At 38.8% G+C, this 19,026-nt stretch overlaps 2 protein-coding genes across 6 annotated transcripts in view; one reads left to right on the top strand and one right to left on the bottom strand.

The window, feature by feature from the left end:
- Positions 1 to 11,382, top strand: part of LOC135106431 (mpv17-like protein 2) — an 84,429-nt gene extending 73,047 nt beyond the window's left edge. For 3 of the 4 annotated variants that reach the window (XR_010271301.1, XR_010271294.1, XR_010271295.1), the window contains exon 6: positions 8,124 to 11,382. The gene's annotated coding sequence lies outside the window, so the exon portion shown is untranslated. Of the gene's footprint in view, positions 1 to 7,121; positions 7,296 to 8,123 lie in introns of all 4 variants that reach the window. The other variant, XR_010271296.1, reaches the window with a different exon arrangement.
- A 1,717-nt stretch (positions 11,383 to 13,099) lies between these two features.
- The window catches only part of LOC135106429 (uncharacterized), a 58,276-nt gene continuing 52,349 nt past the window's right edge, over positions 13,100 to 19,026 (bottom strand). The window contains exons 1-2 of one of the 2 annotated variants that reach the window (XM_064015436.1): positions 16,905 to 18,707; positions 13,100 to 13,263 (exon numbers count right to left, since the gene is read on the bottom strand). In XM_064015436.1, coding sequence (XP_063871506.1) covers positions 13,116 to 13,263; positions 16,905 to 18,181 — 1,425 coding nt within the window. In that variant the 5' untranslated portion in view covers positions 18,182 to 18,707 and the 3' untranslated portion in view covers positions 13,100 to 13,115. Of the gene's footprint in view, positions 13,264 to 16,904; positions 18,708 to 19,026 lie in introns of those variants that run through there. The other variant, XR_010271291.1, reaches the window with a different exon arrangement.

The following is a 19,026-nucleotide window of genomic DNA, read 5'->3' as shown; positions in this document are numbered from 1 at the left end:
AAATGAAAGTAAATATTGGCCTGATAGATGTCAAGAAACAGATACGATGACACTAAATTTCGACTGGCTTACATTTTAGTAAGATTGCATTTGAAATGGATATTCCATGAAGAAAAATAGTCATGTATTACTGAAAGTTGGAAAATAAAAGCATAATCAATCACATAGTAGGATGCTCACAGAAAATGTAACAATGCCAATATACTAGGAAGAAATACAGATTGAAATCTTACTATGAATTAAGAATATTAACTACAGCCCATAAATTTATTATTTACACAGCAATCCCAAGTTTAGAACAAAATAGCCATGCCCTCAATAGTACTCTAAAAATTGTAATATAAAGGGAAAAGACCTTAAAACCAAGAAAACATTTCTAGAAACTTATTTCATTCATATATTTTGAGTAGATCGATTTCTTGACAAATTGTAAGTATTACATTTTAGCAGTTGACTTCTAACTGCCATAAGGCTACCAGTCATAAATTATAATAAATATCAGACTTAACTATGGTTGACCATAAGAACTATGAATAACACAGGACCTTATTTGTATCTTGATGCTTGATTGGTAAACCTGTGAGCATGACCAGAGATAGGAATACTGACTGTAATTGCTGGTGGTATTGGTAAGGGCCAGCCTAGTGTACTGTTCATGGCCTAACCCCAATATGCATCTTGCCCTTACATACAAATCAAAGACAGGCCTCTGCAAACATAATGTAATGTTCATGGCTTTCCACCCTATACATAGTGTACCACCTGTGGAGTGTTCATGCGCATAATGCAGTGTTTATGCATGTGTGTTGATGAACTTGGGATCTCATATGTGACTAGGCTATTGGCCTGAAAAGCTCCTAAATACCTTGATTTTCCTATGTTCATGGAAGAAGCTCTTAATTATCTTGATTCTCCTATGTTCATGGAAGAAGCTCTTTGTTGAATTACACTCTGTAACATGATTTTTGTCTTTGACAAGCAAGTGCTATTTTCCAACTCTTTTCATTGCAAAACAATAGAAAATGTCCATCATTCCAGTCAAACTTTGCCTTTCTAGCTTTTAGAATGATTTTTTGCTCCAAAATAGCAAAATTTCACCATTTTCATCATTTTTGGACAAAAAAACATTCAAATGACAAAAATTCATTTTAAAACTTAGGAAACTAATTTTTTTAGGATTAAAATTGAACAGTTTTTCTTGATTTGTGTGAATATAAAAAATCACTTTCATGCATGAGCCCCTAAATATAGTCTCCCATCATGTTTTCAGTTGGATCCCAGATATCTCTATTCAAAGTTCATTATATCTTGGTGGAAGCACTCCCCTTGTTCCTCTGAATATGCTCCCATATTCTCCTTGAAGTTGTCAAGGTGAGCATCTAGGATGTGGACCTTCAAGGACATTCTGTGGCCTGTCTCACCATAGCTTTTCACTAAAGCTTCAACTAGTTCTATATAGTTATCAACCTTGTTGTTGCCAAGAAAGCCCTGTACTACAGCAATGAAACACTCCCAAGTTTTTTTCTCCTTTTCCGTGAGCTTCTGTAGAAATTCTGAGCACTCCATAATTTTCCTTACTTGTGGTCCATTGAAGATACCAACCAGTTTTCACCTTTGCCTCTGAAAGCTTAGGAAAGAAGTCTTGAAGAGACAGCAAACTCTTTGTCAAGAGCTGTAACAAACTGTTTCATGAGACCCATTTTGATGTGGTGGAGGAAACAAAACCTTTTGAGATTCACCAGTGGCTCATGTTTGATATTATGTGCTTCTACTGTAGTGTCAATCCATGGAGGCCAGTGCTTTCTCTGGCAATGTGCTACTCTGTCTTTACTGTCCCAAAGGTAAAGAAAATGGGGATTCTTGGTAAAACCTCCTTGCAGTCCCATCAAGAAAGCCACTATCTTGAAGTCTCCAATAACTTCCCAGCCATACTTGTTGTAGTTCAAAGTTTCCAGTAGAAGCTTTACACTGCTGCAGTCCTTCTTAAGGTGCACAGAATGAGCAAGAGGCAGAGATGGATACCTGTTTCCACTGTGTAGAAGTGCAATTTTCATGCTTTTGGAGGAGCTGTCAATGAAAAGTCTCCATTTATCTGCCTTGCAAGCAATTCCAGTAGCATCAAACAACCCTGATAAATCATTACAGTAGCATAGCCTATCCTCATTTGCAAAGAAGCTGGAGAAATGTTTGTGATGTTTTCTTTGGCTGGTCACTTGCACAATGTCATCAAGTAAATCTCGTTCTTTCAGCCTTGAAGTCAAAAGCTCACCATTTATTTGACTTTGTCAAACCAAGATCTTTGATGCGGTCAATGTGGCGTCCCTTTGGTTTGGGTAGTAAGGATTCCTCCTAACTACAGCTGTATCTGTGATGCCACAGTCTTCCTCTTTGTTTAGCTCATCTTCTGATTTGTTTCTTTCTTCTGATAGTTGACTTCTTTTTGGAGGAGCTGATACAGGAAGATCAGCACTATGTGGTACTGGTGCAATGGAAGATGGAATGTCTGGATAGAAAACAGCAGGTGCATTTTTTTCTTGATCGGCATTTTGGAAGGATCCACCATGCAGAAAAAGCAGTCAGTTGAGTGATCAGTAGGTTCATGCCATATTCTAGGAGTAGCAAATTTCATGGTTCTGTTTTCCCTTCTATACCATCTGTAAAAGATCAACAATATGAGTTTCTGTTAAACTTATTTTATTTTTACTCTTAATTCTTAATTGGATTTTACTCTTGAAAAAATAACAGGTATTTTACCTTCTAGTGTTCTCTTACAATGTTCACAAGAAAAATGAGGTGCCCAGGTCTTGTCTTGGTCCCCAACTGGCACAGCAAAATATGCTTTGTAAGCCTCACACATTTTTCCAGATGCTGTCAGAGAGAACTTCTTTGCTCTTGTCTTGATGAAATTGACCACATATGTAGCAGAATGCATCTGAAGAATGATTGCAGCCTCTTGATGCCATTTCACCTTTTGTGATGTGTCTTCTTAGGCAGCCAAAGCAGAACTGATTGGTGGTCTGCAAGCCCCTACTTTTATATTGTCAACCGGTTCTCTAGAATATTCTTAGTCTTTCTAGAATGTCTTCCAGAATGTTTCCAATCTTTCTAGAATATTCTTGAACCTACTTTAGAATATTCTGAATTATTCTAGAAAATTATTGTAGATTCTAGAAAATTCTTGATACTTCTATATATTTCTACTGTGTTCTAGAAAGTTCAAGAATATTCTGGAAATGTTTACATTTCCAGAATATATAAGTGTCTTGACACCCCCCTCAACTTTTTCTTCATTAACTTCTGCAACATTCGCAGTCTAAGATCTAATTTTCAATCTGTAGAACACCACTTCTAAACCTCATCTTCTATTCCTCACTGAAACTCAGGTGTCTGAGGCAACTGACAGTAGCCCCTTTTCTGTTCCCTCCTACTTTCTCTATCCTCATTTTCGATCCAAAGCTGGATGCTGCGTTTATGTGCGCAATGACTTAACCTGCTCTTGTGCCCACGCTCTTGAATCTTCCGAGTTTTCCACCATCTGACTACAACTACAGAGTCACTCTCATACTAAATTTATCTGTGCTGTATACCTCTCTCCTAACTCCTCTGACTATAAGAAATTCTTTAACTACTTAACTTCCAAAGTGGAGCACATTCTGACCCTCTTCCCTTTTGCAGAGATCTCCATTCTTGGAGACTTCAATGTTCACCACCAGCTTTGGCTTTCCTCTCCCTTCACTGACCATCCTGGTGAACTAGCCTACAACTTTGCTATCCTCCATGACCTAGAGCAATTGGTGCAACACCCTACTCGTATTCCTGACTGTCTTGGAGATACGCCCAACATTCTTGACCTTTTCCTGACCTCTAATCCTTCTGCTTATGCTGTCACCCTTTCTTCTCCGTTGGGCTCCTCCGATCACAATCTCATATCTTTATCTTGTCCTATCACTCCAATCCCTCCTCAGGATCCCCCTAAGCGAAGGTGCCTCTGGCGTTTTGCCTCTGCTAGTTGGGGGGACCTGAGGAGGTATTTTGCTGATTATCCTTGGAATGACTACTGCTTCCGTGTCAGAGACCCGTCTTTGTGTGCTGAGCGCATAACAGAGGTGATAGTGTCTGGCATGGAGGCATACATTCCTCGCTCTTTTTCTCGTCCTAAACCTTCTAAACCTTGGTTTAACACAGCTTGTTCTCGTGCTATACATGATAGAGAGTTGGCCCACAAAAGGTACTTAAGCCTTCCATCACCAGAATCTCATGCACTTTATATTTCTGCCCGGAACCATGCCAAGTCTGTTCTCCAACTAGCCAAAAACTCCTTCATTAACAGAAAATGTCAAAACCTTTCAAGATCTAACTCCCCTCGTGAATTCTGGCATCTAGCCAAAAATATCTCCAATAACTTTGCTTCTTCTTCTTTTCCTCCTCTACTTCAACCAGATGGCACCACTGCTATTACATCTATTTCTAAAGCTGAACTCTTCACTCAAACCTTTGCTAAAAACCCTACCTTGGACGATTCTGAGCTTGTTCCTCCCTCTCCTCCACCCTCTGACTACTTCATGCCACCTATTAAAATTCTTCGCAATGATGTTTTCCATGCCCTCGCTGGTCTAAACCCTCGGAAGGCTTATAGACCTGATGGGGTCCCTCCTATTGTTCTCCGAAACTGTGCCTCCGTGCTTGCACCTTGCCTAGTCAAACTCTTTCAGCTCTGTCTGTCAACATCTACCTTTCCTTCTTGGTGGAAGTTTGCCTACATTCAACCTGTTCCTAAAAAGGGTGACTGCTCTAATCCCTCAAACTACCGTCCTATTGCTTTAATTTCCTACTTATCTAAAGTTTTTGAATCTATCCTCAACAGGAAGATTCTTAAACATCTATCACTTCACAACCTTCTATCTGATCGCCAGTATGGGTTCCGTCAAGGCCGCTGTACTGGTGATCTTCTGGCTTTCCTTACTGAGTCTTGGTCATCCTCTTTTAGAGATTTTGGTGAAACTTTTGCTGTTGCCTTGGATATATCAAAAGCTTTTTGATAGAGTCTGGCACAAAGCTTTGATTTCCAAACTACCCTCCTACGGTTTCTATCCTTCTCTCTGTAACTTCATCTCAAGTTTCCTTTCTGACAGTTCTATTGCTGCTGTGGTAGACGGTCACTGTTCTTCTCCTAAATCTATTAACAGTGGTGTTCCTCAGGGTTCTGTCCTATCACCCACTCTCTTCTTATTATTCATTAATGATCTTCTAAACCAAACTTCTTGTCCTATCCACTCCTACGCTGATGATACCACCCTGAACTTTTCCATGTCTTTTCATAGACGTTCAACCCTTCAGGAGGTAAACATATCACGCAGGGAAGCCACAGAACGCCTGACTTCTGATCTTTCTAAAATTTCTGATTGGGGCAGAGCAAACTTGGTATTGTTCAATGCCTCAAAAACTCAATTCCTCCATCTATCAACTCGACACAACCTTCCAGACAACTATCCTCTCTTCTTCAATGACACTCAACTGTCCCCCTCTTCTACACTGAACATCCTCGGTCTGTCCTTTACTTATAATCTGAACTGGAAACTTCACATCTCATCTCTAGCTAAAACAGCTTCTATGAAGTTAGGTGTTCTGAGACGTCTCCGCCTGTTTTTCTCACCCCCCCAGCTGCTAACTCTGTACAAGGGCCTTATCCGTCCATGTATGGAGTATGCTTCACATGTCTGGGGGGGTTCCACTCATACTGCTCTTCTAGACAGGGTGGAATCAAAAGCTTTTCATTTCATCAACTCCTCTCTTCTAACTGACTGTCTTCAGCCTCTCTCTCACCGCTGCAATGTTGCATATCTAGCTGTCTTCTACCGCTATTTTCATGCAAACTGCTCTTCTGATCTTGCTAACTGCATGACTCCCCTCCTTCCGCGGCCTCACTGCACAAGACTTACTTCTTTCTCTCACCCCTATTCTGTCCACCTCTCTAACGCAAGAGTTAACCAGTATTCTCAGTCATTCATCCCTTTCTCTAGTAAACTATGGAACTACCTGCCTGCTTCTGTATTTCCACCTTCCTATGACTTGAATTCCTTCAAGAGGAAGGTTTCAAGACACTTATCCACCAATTTTTGACCACTGCTTTGACCCTTTTATGGGACTGGCATTTTAGTGGGCATTTTCTTTTATTAGATTTTTGTTGCCCTTGGCCAGTGTCCTTCCTACATAAAAAAAAAAAAAAAAAAAAAATCAATGAAAATGTAAACAGTCATTCATCCCTTTCTCTAGTAAACTATGGAACTCCCTGCCTGCTTCTGTATTTCCACCTTCCTATGACTTGAATTCCTTCAAGAGGAAGGTTTCAAGACACTTATCCACCAATTTTTGACCACTGCTTTGACCCTTTTATGGGACTGGCATTTTAGTGGGCATTTTCTTTTATTAGATTTTTGTTGCCCTTGGCCAGTGTCCTTCCTACATAAAAAAAAAAAAAAAAAAAAATCAATGAAAATGTAAACAGGATTGATTTATTAATTTTCTTCATACGTTCTTTTATCTTTTACTGATTCAAAGTGAAGTATTCTTATTTCATCTTGTGTGAGGCACTACATATATTATGTAGATATAGAATGTGTGGTGTAAATAGTGCAGAGTCACTCTTATAATAAGCTTAACATTTATCAGTTTGTCACTGTCGCTCCTCCATGCAGTCTCATAAACATGCATAGGAAATCCCTCTGTGGGTAAGATAGCAGTTCACAAACAGTTCACTTGTGTCCCTGTCAGGTCTACTGAGGTGTTGTGACAACCATGAGTTCCCCAACTAAGGGTGCTGCCCAGCCTGAGAAGTGGTCATCAACCACTGGTTTGCTAGCAGTGAGTGTCACTTGCTGCTGGCAAAGTGAAATGTGGTCAACACCAAAGATGTTGTCACACTACAAATTCCACTGATATAACACTATGGTTTTATTTTGCTGTCAGGTTATATTTGATCCTTGTAAGGAAGCAGAGTTTCCAGATGGAGATTTTTTTTTACTATATTGATGATCTGTAAGGTTGTTGAGTAGAAATAAAATGTAACATGTGAGCATTCTGATATATAATGTGCAATAATTTTTCCATTGACTTAACTGTAGGACCCTGAGGGAGTGGAGGTCTTCAGGGATTTCCTGGTGGAACTGGATAATGAAAGTGGTAAGGCAGGTGAACATACCAAGTACATAGATTTCTACCTGGAGTGTGAACAGTACAAGGCCAGTATTAAGGAGTTGGTGGATAAAGGCAACAAAATTTATAAGGATTACTTAGAGGTGAGCTAGGCATGCAAACTTATATGCTAATCATTGCACTAGATATGCTTGCTGTCCTGTTTGTAGCATGAAGCTTGTGGGAATACTATCACTACCCAGTTGGTGAGGATTTAGATGTGATGAAAACAGCTAGTGCCTTTTCTTCCATGATACATACATCAGAGTGACTCACTGGAGTTCTGCAGATATTATTTGGAAAGAGTTATTTCATAGCAAATTTTACTTTGATGTTCGACCTAATGCAGGATATGATGCCATCTGTAGAGATTCTCCTGTAATTGCACTTGTTTCTAATGTCAGTGTCTTGAACCAAGTTATATGGCAACAAACACAGCTGAACTGATTTCCCAAGAACCTCTGATTGTATTGAAATTATGATAACATTCTTATGTTCACAATACTGAAGACTGTTTCCTTTTATTTCAGAAGAGTGAACATATGTGTTACTATTTCAGGATGAATTCAATTTCTATCATGCTTACTGACTGCTTCTAGGAGGGATTTAGTTAACACCAGCCGAACTTATACTTTTATTTATTTTTCTGTCATTTTCTTTTTTATTTTGTTATGATTTTTCTTCCTATTTTCTTGATTTTGGTCTTATACTTATGATGATTTTTTTTTTTTACTTCCATCTTTAATACCATGTTCTTTGTTTTTTTTTAGAATGCTGTCATTTGTTAAGTTTCTTTTTTTTCTTTTTTTTATTTTCTTAATTCTACTCTTGGTTTTGATTTATAATCTTTTTTTCTTTTTTTTTTATTATTGTTTCACCATTATATTTATTTACTTTTCCAAGAAGTTGCTCACCAGCCATTTTTATTGCAGTATGGAGCAAACAAGAAAGTCAGAATAGAAGAAAATTATGTCAAAATTAGTGAGAAGTTGAAAGATAAAGATCTGGTGGTGGAGAACCTTTTGGATGAACTACAGCAAAAGGCGAAACAAAAGTTGGATGGTGGAGGGTTCAAAAACTTCCTCTCATATATCAAAAAGAACCTGAAATTGTAGCATGAGCAGAACCACTCCCTTCAGCAAATGTAACAGGCAGTAACTTCTACATCTGTGCATCAGCATTGTGACACTAACTAACTATTTCAGTTACTGTAAAGTCATGCCACCAAATTAATTGATTATGTACTTTCTCAGTAGAAAAATTGTTATCTTTGGAGCTTAAAGAGTATAGCTGAAAAGTTATTCAATATCAATTTGGATAGATTTTTAAAGTTTGCTATAATGAGAAGCAGTGTGGACTATTTCTTTCTGACCACTTGATCAGAAATAGCATTACGATATCAGGTATCAAGTGTGACAGTCCTCAGCCTGCAGTAATAATGAATTTGCTTCACTTCACGACAGTTTTTATTTGTTTGCATTTAATATCAGACCTGGTGGCTAATTAGTGGGAAAAATGTGATGTGTGGCCTTTTTGTCTTATGGCAGATTTTTGTATGAATAAAAAATTATATTTTTTTATTATTGCAGTGTTTTGTCATTTTATAATATAGACATAGTTAAAATGCTAAACTTAAGTATTTAGAATGTTACTTTATTATTCAAAAATTTTCTGTACACATATCCGCTAACTAGAATATCACATTGCAGTGAACAATAAACAAAAACAAATTTTCTAAATACAGTGAAAATTAGATAAGTATGAAAACTGACTATTTCTTAAAAAAAAGCCTTATTAGTGACCAAAACACGGAACTGTCAACTGAACTTGCTCTAGAAATAGCTTAATATATGTCTTAATCAACATGCATTGTTTTATATATATATATATATATATATATATATATATATATATATATATATATATATATATATATATATATATATATATATATATATATATATATATATATCCAAATAAAATTGGATGTGTCTAAAGTAATCTTTCCATGGCAGAGCTTCAAGTATGAAAAAACATGTGCCAACATGTGGCAGTAACTGCTTGAGTTGGTAGAGCAATGTAGAGACTACTAACATATGTTAGTGGAGGTGTGCCAGCATGCATGCAGTTCTGCCAAACCTTAACTTGGCTGAGGTTACAACTATGAGTGGTGTGAAATTAATTATTTCAATGTAAACATGTTTGTGTGCTGCTGTCATGCAGTTTTGAGGACATTAAATATTGGCTATCCATTAAAAGAACATACATGTTTATTTAGTCAAATTTGCAATAAAAACTAAGCACAATATTATTTTTAAGTACAATTCTTATGTGGATTTTCTGTTACTTATAAAATTTATGAAACTTTTTGAGAGTTGCATATTGTAATGCATTAATATATATTAGTCATATAATAAAACTAAAGAGATGAAGGTGAAACACAAATATTCATCAAATAATCCAATAATTGTTACATGAATATTATGAAACTACATGTTTGCTTTGTTGATACTAATGAAATTTTATTCATGGATTCTAATTACTAACATTCTACATAATACTCAACATCCCATATACTACAATAACAAATACACAATATATGTTATATTTACTGGTATTATGGTCAACTAGTTTACATTCCTGCAGATCTGCCACACTAGTCTAGATGTCACTTTCTTTATCTCCTTCCTAGCAATTCTTCTCTTCATAACCTCTCATTCTCCTCTGGCTCAAATACCCATGATAAATATTATTACCTCTTCTACCATCTCATTCATCAGGCAGTCAAAATGCACTTTCCACACATCTTCCTTAGTGCCTACAAGAACTCCATCTCTCTTTTCTCACACTTCCATACTCCTCTAGATCCTCTCTCTCTTCACTTTCTTTCAGCTCAACTTACTCATTTTAATTTTTGCACAGATTTCTACCAAACTCAACAAGTCCCCATCACTTTTCTTGGCAGTTCTCTCCTTCATATTCCAAGACTATGTTTTCCTCATTTTAATTTCCTCTAGGACACTTTTCTGTAACATTTTCTCATATGCTCTTTTATCTTTGAAGGCCTCCTCTATTTCTCTACATTCCTTCTAGTTCAACTTTTCACTAGCTACTATTGTACTAATTTCATCTACCAACATTCCTACCAAACTCCCATCTACTTCTTATTTTCATCTTAACTTCCACTGCATAACTTAACCTATCAAGCATCCCTTTCACTGCCCTGGCAATGAACATTTCTTTTAATTTCCCATTCACTGCTACATGGTCCATCAGGCTCCTCTGGTTATCACTCTCATCTCTCCTCCATGAATACCTGTGGATCATTTTTATGCTGGAAGAAGGGGTTAGTAAGAAACAGTCCTCTTTCTGCACATAAGCTCACCAAGTACTTCCCATTCTCACTTAATCCATCTATTCCCCATTTCCCTACTACAGTCCTGTAGCCACATACTCAAAATATCTACAGGCATCTTATTACTGTTTTGTGAAAAGGTGCATACTCAAAAGCTCCACTGAGTGCTGCCCTTTAAAAAAATGGCAGTATTAGCACCTTGGCAGAACAGCAAGACTGAAGCGCCCTCTAGGAAGAAAAGGCACCTTTGGAACCTTAGAGTGCTCTGTTCCTGGCTCATATCTAGATGAAATACTACCTTATTACTTGCTTTAGAATGAAATGGTTTGCATCAAATTTAATTACTGGACCACAAGGCCACTAGCCATACTTGAAAATATAAAGTAAATATGATTTCTAAGACAAACAGTAAATGTAGAACCTTTGGTGCTTCTTGGACAGACATAAAGTCTGAACATGAGAATATAAACACACATATTTATGTGAGGTGTGATTATTGTTTTGCTAAATATACAACATTATTTTGTACAGAAATAGTTTATTTATACTGGATCAGTTACTCCAATGGCCAGTGTACTCTAAAATTCAGCTTACAATACCCTAATATGTAGAGTTACAACTTGATAAGTTAAGTGTTATACATTTATTTACACACCAAGTGTAACTAGTCACAATGGTTAATAAATGAACACAATGATCTGTAAAGTAAGGCCTGCTGAACATAGGTTAGCTGTGTTACCATGCTGCACATTTAAGATCCGTATAATGGTATCGGTATCACTACAACCCCTACAAACTATCAGTGTGTGACACCAAATTCCCAGCTGACAACCAACCCTCAGAGTGGCTTGGGAGGAGGCTTGGCCATGGCTCGCTCCAGGTGCCGCTGTTTCCACTCTGCTCACCATATCTCAGCCTCCTGACGCTTTTCTTCCTTAAGGTGAGATTAGCAGAACTGTTCATGATTCTGTAATCACCACATGAGGTTCTGAGTGTTAGAAAGACATCTCTAAATCTATTATGCATTTCATAAGAATACCTGAACTGTTTCATATATTCAAAATTGGTAATTTTTACTCTTTATGCAGACCATCTTGCTTCTGAAAATCATTTAACATTTGTTACATATTCCCGTTTTCATGTGTCTAAGACTTATCTTTCATATATTCTGCTTTTCCTTCTGTAAGTAAATTTACATACATTAGGATATTCTATCAGTGTTCATTAGTGAGTATATTCACCTTTATCAAGTTTTACAGGGCCTTTATTCTGTGAAGAAACAATACAATGTGGAAATAAAAGTAACAAACTTACCAAGAAAACAGCATCCCTCAGGCCAGGATCAGTGTTGTTGAGCTGAGCACAAAGGTCTGTCACTCTGGCCTCCAGGAGTGCCAGCAGAGCCTCCTGCCCAATCCCAGCACTGACTGTTGGCTCACTCGTCCTCACATCACCTTGGCTTTCCTTGTCTGGACTAGACCTGTCCTCTGATCTTCCTTAGAAAATAGGTGGTCATATCAGGCATTCAATTTCCAAAAAACAACAAAATTTACACCAAAACCAGTTTTCTAGTATAATTTTTCATCCTAGATGGATTTGAATTTAAATGTACTACTGGTAAAGGCAATGGCAACAAATTCTTAACATTCATGAAAATATTTATGGCACTTAAAGTGTAGTTTTCACCAACATAATACAAGCTTCAGCTTTTTAAATAGAGAAGTATATCATATAGAATAATGTTCTTTGAAGGATTGATATACCATGAAGTCCTGGTGGGATGGATGTGGGTGCCTTTGTTTCTGTTAACTTCTATTTACCTATCAATATCCTTATCCTTATTCTCTAAAATAGTAAAATTTGAGTCATATCCTGTATACAACACCAATAAAACCACTAACTTGGCATTACCTTGACTTTCTCATGTATCTCATGAATCTTTCTTTTCAGGTCTTTTAAAGACTGTGAAGGAGTGACAGCTGCCAAGAACTGTTGGAAAGCTGTCAACTCCTGCAGCCTCTCCTCTTCCTCCTCCTGCACAGTCTTAGCCTCAGCCAGCAGACCAGAATAATAGTCAATACGAATGTCCTGCTCTGATATGTTAATGTTGTGCTTGGCAATGTCACCTCTGTCAAGGAGAGAATGGAGATCCTTATCTGCTTCCTCTGCTGCATCTCTATAACAGTTCATTATTTTGTATGAAGTCACCTATGCTGGTAAAGACATATCCTTTATTCTGTAAAAAAAATAAATAAATAAATAAGTAAAAAATACAGGTGTGTATATTTTTAATTTTGGAAACAAAAACATTTAAGTAATTCTATTTTTACTTGACAATGTGCATTGCCTCAAGTTTCTCAAAAGAAAAGTTTGAAAGAGAATTATTAAAATGGCTACAATAGACAGAATAATCATACTTTTAGTGAAAAGAATACCTAACTCCTTCAACTCAACACATAGTGAGTGGTGAATCAAGAAAACTGACCTATAAAGGTCAACCTAATAATAGGAATCATCTCAATTGTAACATTTTTAAAATTATATTATCAGAACCTTGTCATGGTCTCGGTTACTTCTTTGTAATGGTACTAGAGGAATTCTTGAAGAGCTGCCTCATGGTATTTGAGCTGAGTCTCCAGCTCATCATTGACAGCCTTCTCCTGCTGCAGCTCCTCCTACAGGTGCTGGGACTCCACATCAGCCACCTGTGCCAAGTTCTGTTAAAAGAAGTGTTGCTTTAATCCTCTTACTCAAATCATAAACTGAAACTCCACCCTCCCTTACTAAACTGTTACATTACAGATGGTTCCACATTTTTTTCTTTTCCTATTCTCTGTGATGTTTCTCTCTCTGTCTCTCTCTCTCTCTCTCTCTCTCTCTCTCTCTCTCTCTCTCTCTCTCTTTGGAAGCTGTTCTGCTTAAAGCAAGGAGTTATGCACAAGGAAACTTGGCATATATCACAGCTGTAGACACTTCCCTTTACTTTCTTTTGCATTGCACAGTAGGTACATCTCCTATGAACTTTCTTTGTGGTGTCACCTTCAGCTGATGGTGTCTCTATGGGAAAATGTCTTCCACTCAGTCTTGTAGGGCATGGCCCAAGAGTGACTGAACTTGTAGGTTTCCTTATCTAATACACATCTTTGCCATATGTGTGCACTATCTGTTCAGTCAGGAGCAACTTGAAGTCAAGAGTTTTTTTCTGACCACCATTTCTCTTGTAGATTACATGACAATTATGCAGAGTCATTTCTATAAGTCTGAGAGATATTTTCTTGTAGTACTTGTTAATACCTTTGCGAGTGATTCTTAGAGCAGATGTCATCTGGTCCATTAGATCTATTCCCCCCATGTACAGTTTCTTGTATTTTATGCACACTGAAGGATTACTTCTTTTCTGTCAGATTGTACAGTTTCCATTGAATCATCATAGATTGTGCTGTGCATGTTTACATACTTTTTGTCCCTTCATTTCATATGCATCACTTTGTTACTGAATCTGGTGATTGTCTCTTTCTTTTTCAGTTTCTTTTCTTTTACCTCCTCGGAAAGTCCCTTCCTGTTGAATCTTACTGTGCTATGGCATCAGTTCCATGAGCTAAAATGCTTAGAAGTTATCCATTCTAAGCACATAGCCTTTATTCAGTAAGGGCTTCATAAGTGCAAGGACAATTTTAGTTGACTTACCGAGCTTGGTTACATCCTGATCTGACAATCCTGGTATTTGGCAGTCATATTGTGTTCTTTTCCCTGTATAGGGCAAAACATCCCATACATACCCACTTTCAGCCTCTGCTAGGATGTAAATCTCCATGCCAAACCTTGCCCTCTTCAGTGAAATACTCGTATATCTCTTCCAACTAAGTCTTCCTTTCCACAGCAGCAATTAATATATCCCAGAGTACTTAAGGAATGCAAAGAGGTTATTAGTGAGCCGTTAGTTTCTGTCTTTAGGAAATCACTTGAGTCAGGTGAGGTACCAGTAATGTGGAGGCAGGCTAATGTAGTACCCATCTTTAAGAAAGGAGATTAAACTATAGCATCTAATTATAGACCTGTCAGCTTAACTTCAGTTGTGGGTAAAATATTGGAATCAATAATAGTGAGGAACATTAGAGAGCATTTAGACATACATAACTTGATAAATCAGTCACAGCATGGCTTCATGAAGGGCAAGTCTTGCCTGTGGAACTTGTTAAGTTTTTACAGTAAAGTTTATGAGGCATTAGATAATGGTGATAGTTATGACATCTTATATCTGGACTTTAGTAAAGCTTTTGACAAGGTACCCCATCAGAGGCTCCTGAGAAAGGTTAGGGCACATGGGATAGATGGAAGGATGTTAGGTTGGATAAGGTCATGGCTAAGCAACAGGTGCCAAGAGTTGTAATAAATAGCTCTAAATCCGAGTGGGGTCATGTAATTAGTGGGGTGCCACAGGGATCAGTATTAGGGCCATTGTTGTTTTTAATATATATCAATGATTTGGATAGTGGAATTAGTAGTGATGTTAGTAAATTTGCAGATGACACAAAGATAGGTAGATTAATTAGGTCAGAATCAGATGCCATCGCCTTACAGGCAGATTTAGATAGGATGAAAGAATGGACGGACAGATGGCAAATGCAGTTTGATATTAACAAATGCAAATGCAAAAGAGGTAGAGGAAACCCATACAATAGGTACACATTAAACAATGAAACTCTGGTAGGTACAGGGTATGAGAAAGATTTAGCTCTGAACTCCATCTAGGAAAACAATGTATAGAGGCCAGAAACAGGGCAAATAGGGTATTAGGATTCATTTTGAGGAGTGTTAAAAGTAGAAGGCCCAAAGTAATATTAAAGTTATACTTGGTGCTGGTCATACCTCATCTATACTATGCTGTGCAGTTCTGGTCCCCACATTACAGGAAAGATATACCTAGGTCTATTAGAATCAGTACAGAGGAGAATGACTAAAAGGATACAGGGGTTGAAGATTATTCCTTACGAGACGAGATTGAAACTGTTACATTTACATTCTTTAGAGAGACGTAGATAGAAGCCTTTAAGTGGTATAAGGGGTATAACAAGGGGAATGTAAGCAAAATTCTTAGGATTAGCAACCAGGATAGAACAAGAAATAACGGGTTCAAGCTTGAAAAATTTAGGTTTAGGAAAGGGATAGGAAGAAATTGGTTCTCAAATAGAGTGATAGATGAGTGGAATGGACTCAATAATCATGTTAGTGCTATGACATTAGGAAGCTTTAAGAGAAGATTAGACGGGTTTTATAGATGGAGATGATAGGTGTAAATAGTTGGGTAAGTTTCGTACAGGGACTGCCACGTGTAAGCCAGGTGGCTTCTTGCAGCTTCCCTTATTTCTTATGTTATTATGTAAATCTGTCTCAAGACATACATTTTCCAAAAAAGGGTGTTGCAAGCAATTGGTTTGTGGAATGATATGAGTAAATAGTAGGCTTTCTTACTATGCATTGCATTTTTGCCAAATCTACAAAGGTATACATCTCTCCAACATTAACTTCTTTCTACAACAGATCTCTATTCTTTCTCCTCATTTTTCCCTTCCTCCTCTTTTGTTCACAGACCATGGCAGCATATTTTTTTTTTTTTTCACTAACTAGATATTCAATAATATCATTATCTACAAAAGCCAAAAATGTATCCAGTGGGTTTTGAGGTTTTACCAAAATTACTTTAACACCCTTATCTCCGGTGAAAGTCAATCGCTCTCTACTAACAGGAGACTGACTCATCCACCCAACTGAAACACTGTTATCATAGCCACCAGCTCCACCATCGGACCTGTCATCTGCTTCCTCTGCAATATTAGGCTGTGAATCATCTCCACTAGCAGTGTTATCATCATCATCATCACTCCCTGATGCGTTTTCTGCATCACTGCTGATAGCATTCATAAACTCATCATCTAAAATCATGACTCAGAAGCAGCTGTATATTATCATCAGTAATTCTCCTCCTTGAAAGAAGCATGGTTGTGTCGAAATTCCCAAATATGAAAAGAAAATATTGAGATATCAGGGTTATAGTAGACACAAAGGAGTGTTGCACCCTTCATGACAGCTGGTTCTGTTCTGTTCTGGAAGATTCGCCACTCAGGGAGTGGCGCGGGCCTTGATGCCTAATATAATAATAATAAGAGCGGCCCACAGGTGATGTGTTCGGTATGGTGTTGAAGAGTACGGTCCCCTGCCACAAGAGGAGTCTGGCTTACTCGCATATAGCGGAGTGTCAGATACACCTCTCGTGGTCTATTGGGACAGTCTTCCCCTGATCAGTGATGTGTCATGCGGTTGTCATTATATGTTCTCGGCAGAGTTTTCTCAGAGTTACCTTGGTGGCCTGAACGCGTTCACGAGCGCTATGAGACTGTTTGTGTTTGTGTCGTGTATAATGTATGGGGCGTCATGTGTTTGTCTGTTTAGGAATGGAGCTGTTTGAGGGCAATCTTCTATGTAATGTCTTAGTGGCGTGTATGTGGGTGTGTCACAGTGCTCGCAAGTGAGAGGAAGTGTGTTGTTTAGTTCGGCAAGGCAGTGATAGCCGAGTCTCAGTCTGTGTAGTCGTGTTCGTGTGTGTCGTGGCAGTGTGTTGTCGAGTGGCGGGGTGTTGTGTGTTGCAATGGTGTACCAGTTTGAGCTCGGAGACCCTTCTGCTGCCTGGTTTCTCACTGCTTGTTTGTATAGCGTCCTGCAGGCATTTTTAGCTGTGCTGGTGATGTGTGCTCTGGATGGCACTACGTGATGCGTCACAGTGGGGAGTAGGAGGGCGTCTTTCGCTGCTGCATCGGCTTTGTCGTTCCCTGGGATGTTCGTGTGGCTGGGTATCCAGTTGAGTGTGATCTTTCTGTTTCTTCTCTGGATGGCTTGGGCGTTAGCGTGGATGCTGGTGATTAGGTTGATGTTGTCGTTTGTGTGTCCTCGTTGGAGGGACTGTATTGCGCCCATGGAGTCAGTGTGGATTACCACGTCCTTGTCCTTGTGTCGCGCGTCAAGTGCCTTTACAATGGCTGCTAATTCTGTCTGCAGCGTTGATGAGTGGTCTGGTAGGCGGAAGATGCCAGTGTTATCGCAGTGCACAAAAGCAGCAGCAGCTCTGTATGTCTCAGGATCGACTGATCCATCGGTGAAATACGAGTATATCTCAGCGTCTGCATCATCCACGGCGCGGAGTGCCTGTCTAGCTTGGGCTGTGAGGTCGTCTGCGCTGAGGGACGCTTTGCTGGCTGTCAGCCTGGTTACAGAGAAGTGGTATAGTGGCTCCTGCCATGGCGGTGGGGGTTCGTAATCAGGGTGTTGGGCGTCTGTTGTTCGGGAGAGAAGAGGTGCTTGTACCTGCAGTGTTTTAATGCCCTGCGCTGTTGTGTGTGCCCATGTTCTTTTCGTGAAGAGGTCTTCATCCTGGGCGAGGCTCTGTTGCACCCTCCTGGCCACTTCCGAGTACCTGGGCTGGGCAAGTGTCTTGGCGAGCAAGGAAGTGTTCATTGCGTGTACTCGATGGTTTATCTGCGGGAGGTCGGCTTCGGCTCTCATATTTACAATCTTTGTCCACCCTGGTGCGCCAAGCATGATGCGCAGCGCTTGATTTTGTAATTTTTCGAGGTGTTCCATCTCGTTTGGAGCTAGGGAAGCTATGAGCGGGGCCGCGTAGTCTACGATGGACCTAATGGCGTGTACGTAGAATAACTTTAGAATCAGATCTGAAAAATGGATAGAATGGTGCTCCGGAATGAACGCTCACACCACCCTCAGCGCATTGTGGAAACGTGTCAACACCGCAAGAGGCCGAAGAGTACCAGCAGCACCAACGCACCCCGAACCAGAGAGAGAAGCTTCCAGACTTCTAAGAGCCTATGTAGATAGAGCCAACAACGCACAACTCAGCCACGAGACACGCGCCAGGCTAGAGGAGCAGAGACCAGCACAAGACGCCACCATCCGACGCGCCTGTGAGCAACAGCACCTTGCAGACACAGCCTTTACAATGCGTGAATTAAAGTATGACAGCTGGGGACCAAGTGAGGATTTAAGTGGGAAGTCACGTATGCCATGGCGAGTCATAAGTTGCTAATTACTATTTTTGTTTTGGTTATCATGCACTCATACGTGACCGTGTATATATTGTCGCTACTGGGAAATAAAGGACATTAATTTTGGAGACGAGTCTATATATAGTCTAGCAACTTCTTGCTAGAATCTAGACCGTCTACATATAGTTCCACTACCGGCAAGGGGATATTAAAAAAAAAAAAAAAGTTGAAAAAAAATGTATAGATGCAGTTAACCGGATCATATTTTGAAACAAATGAAATTATTATTATAGATGAAGATATAATGAAATTGCTATTAAGAATGATCGATATATAATCTATATATAGAACTGAAATTGAGAAGAGGATAAAAATGTAAGATATTGAAGAGGTTAATTATGATAATCAAATATGAAGTACGTAAAA

The sequence above is a fragment of the Scylla paramamosain genome, chromosome 13 (genome assembly GCF_035594125.1).
Source record: "Scylla paramamosain isolate STU-SP2022 chromosome 13, ASM3559412v1, whole genome shotgun sequence".
Classification (NCBI taxonomy): domain Eukaryota; kingdom Metazoa; phylum Arthropoda; class Malacostraca; order Decapoda; family Portunidae; genus Scylla; species Scylla paramamosain.
The sequence above is the reverse complement of the archived record's forward strand: the minus strand, read 5'-3'. Positions and strand labels throughout refer to the sequence as shown.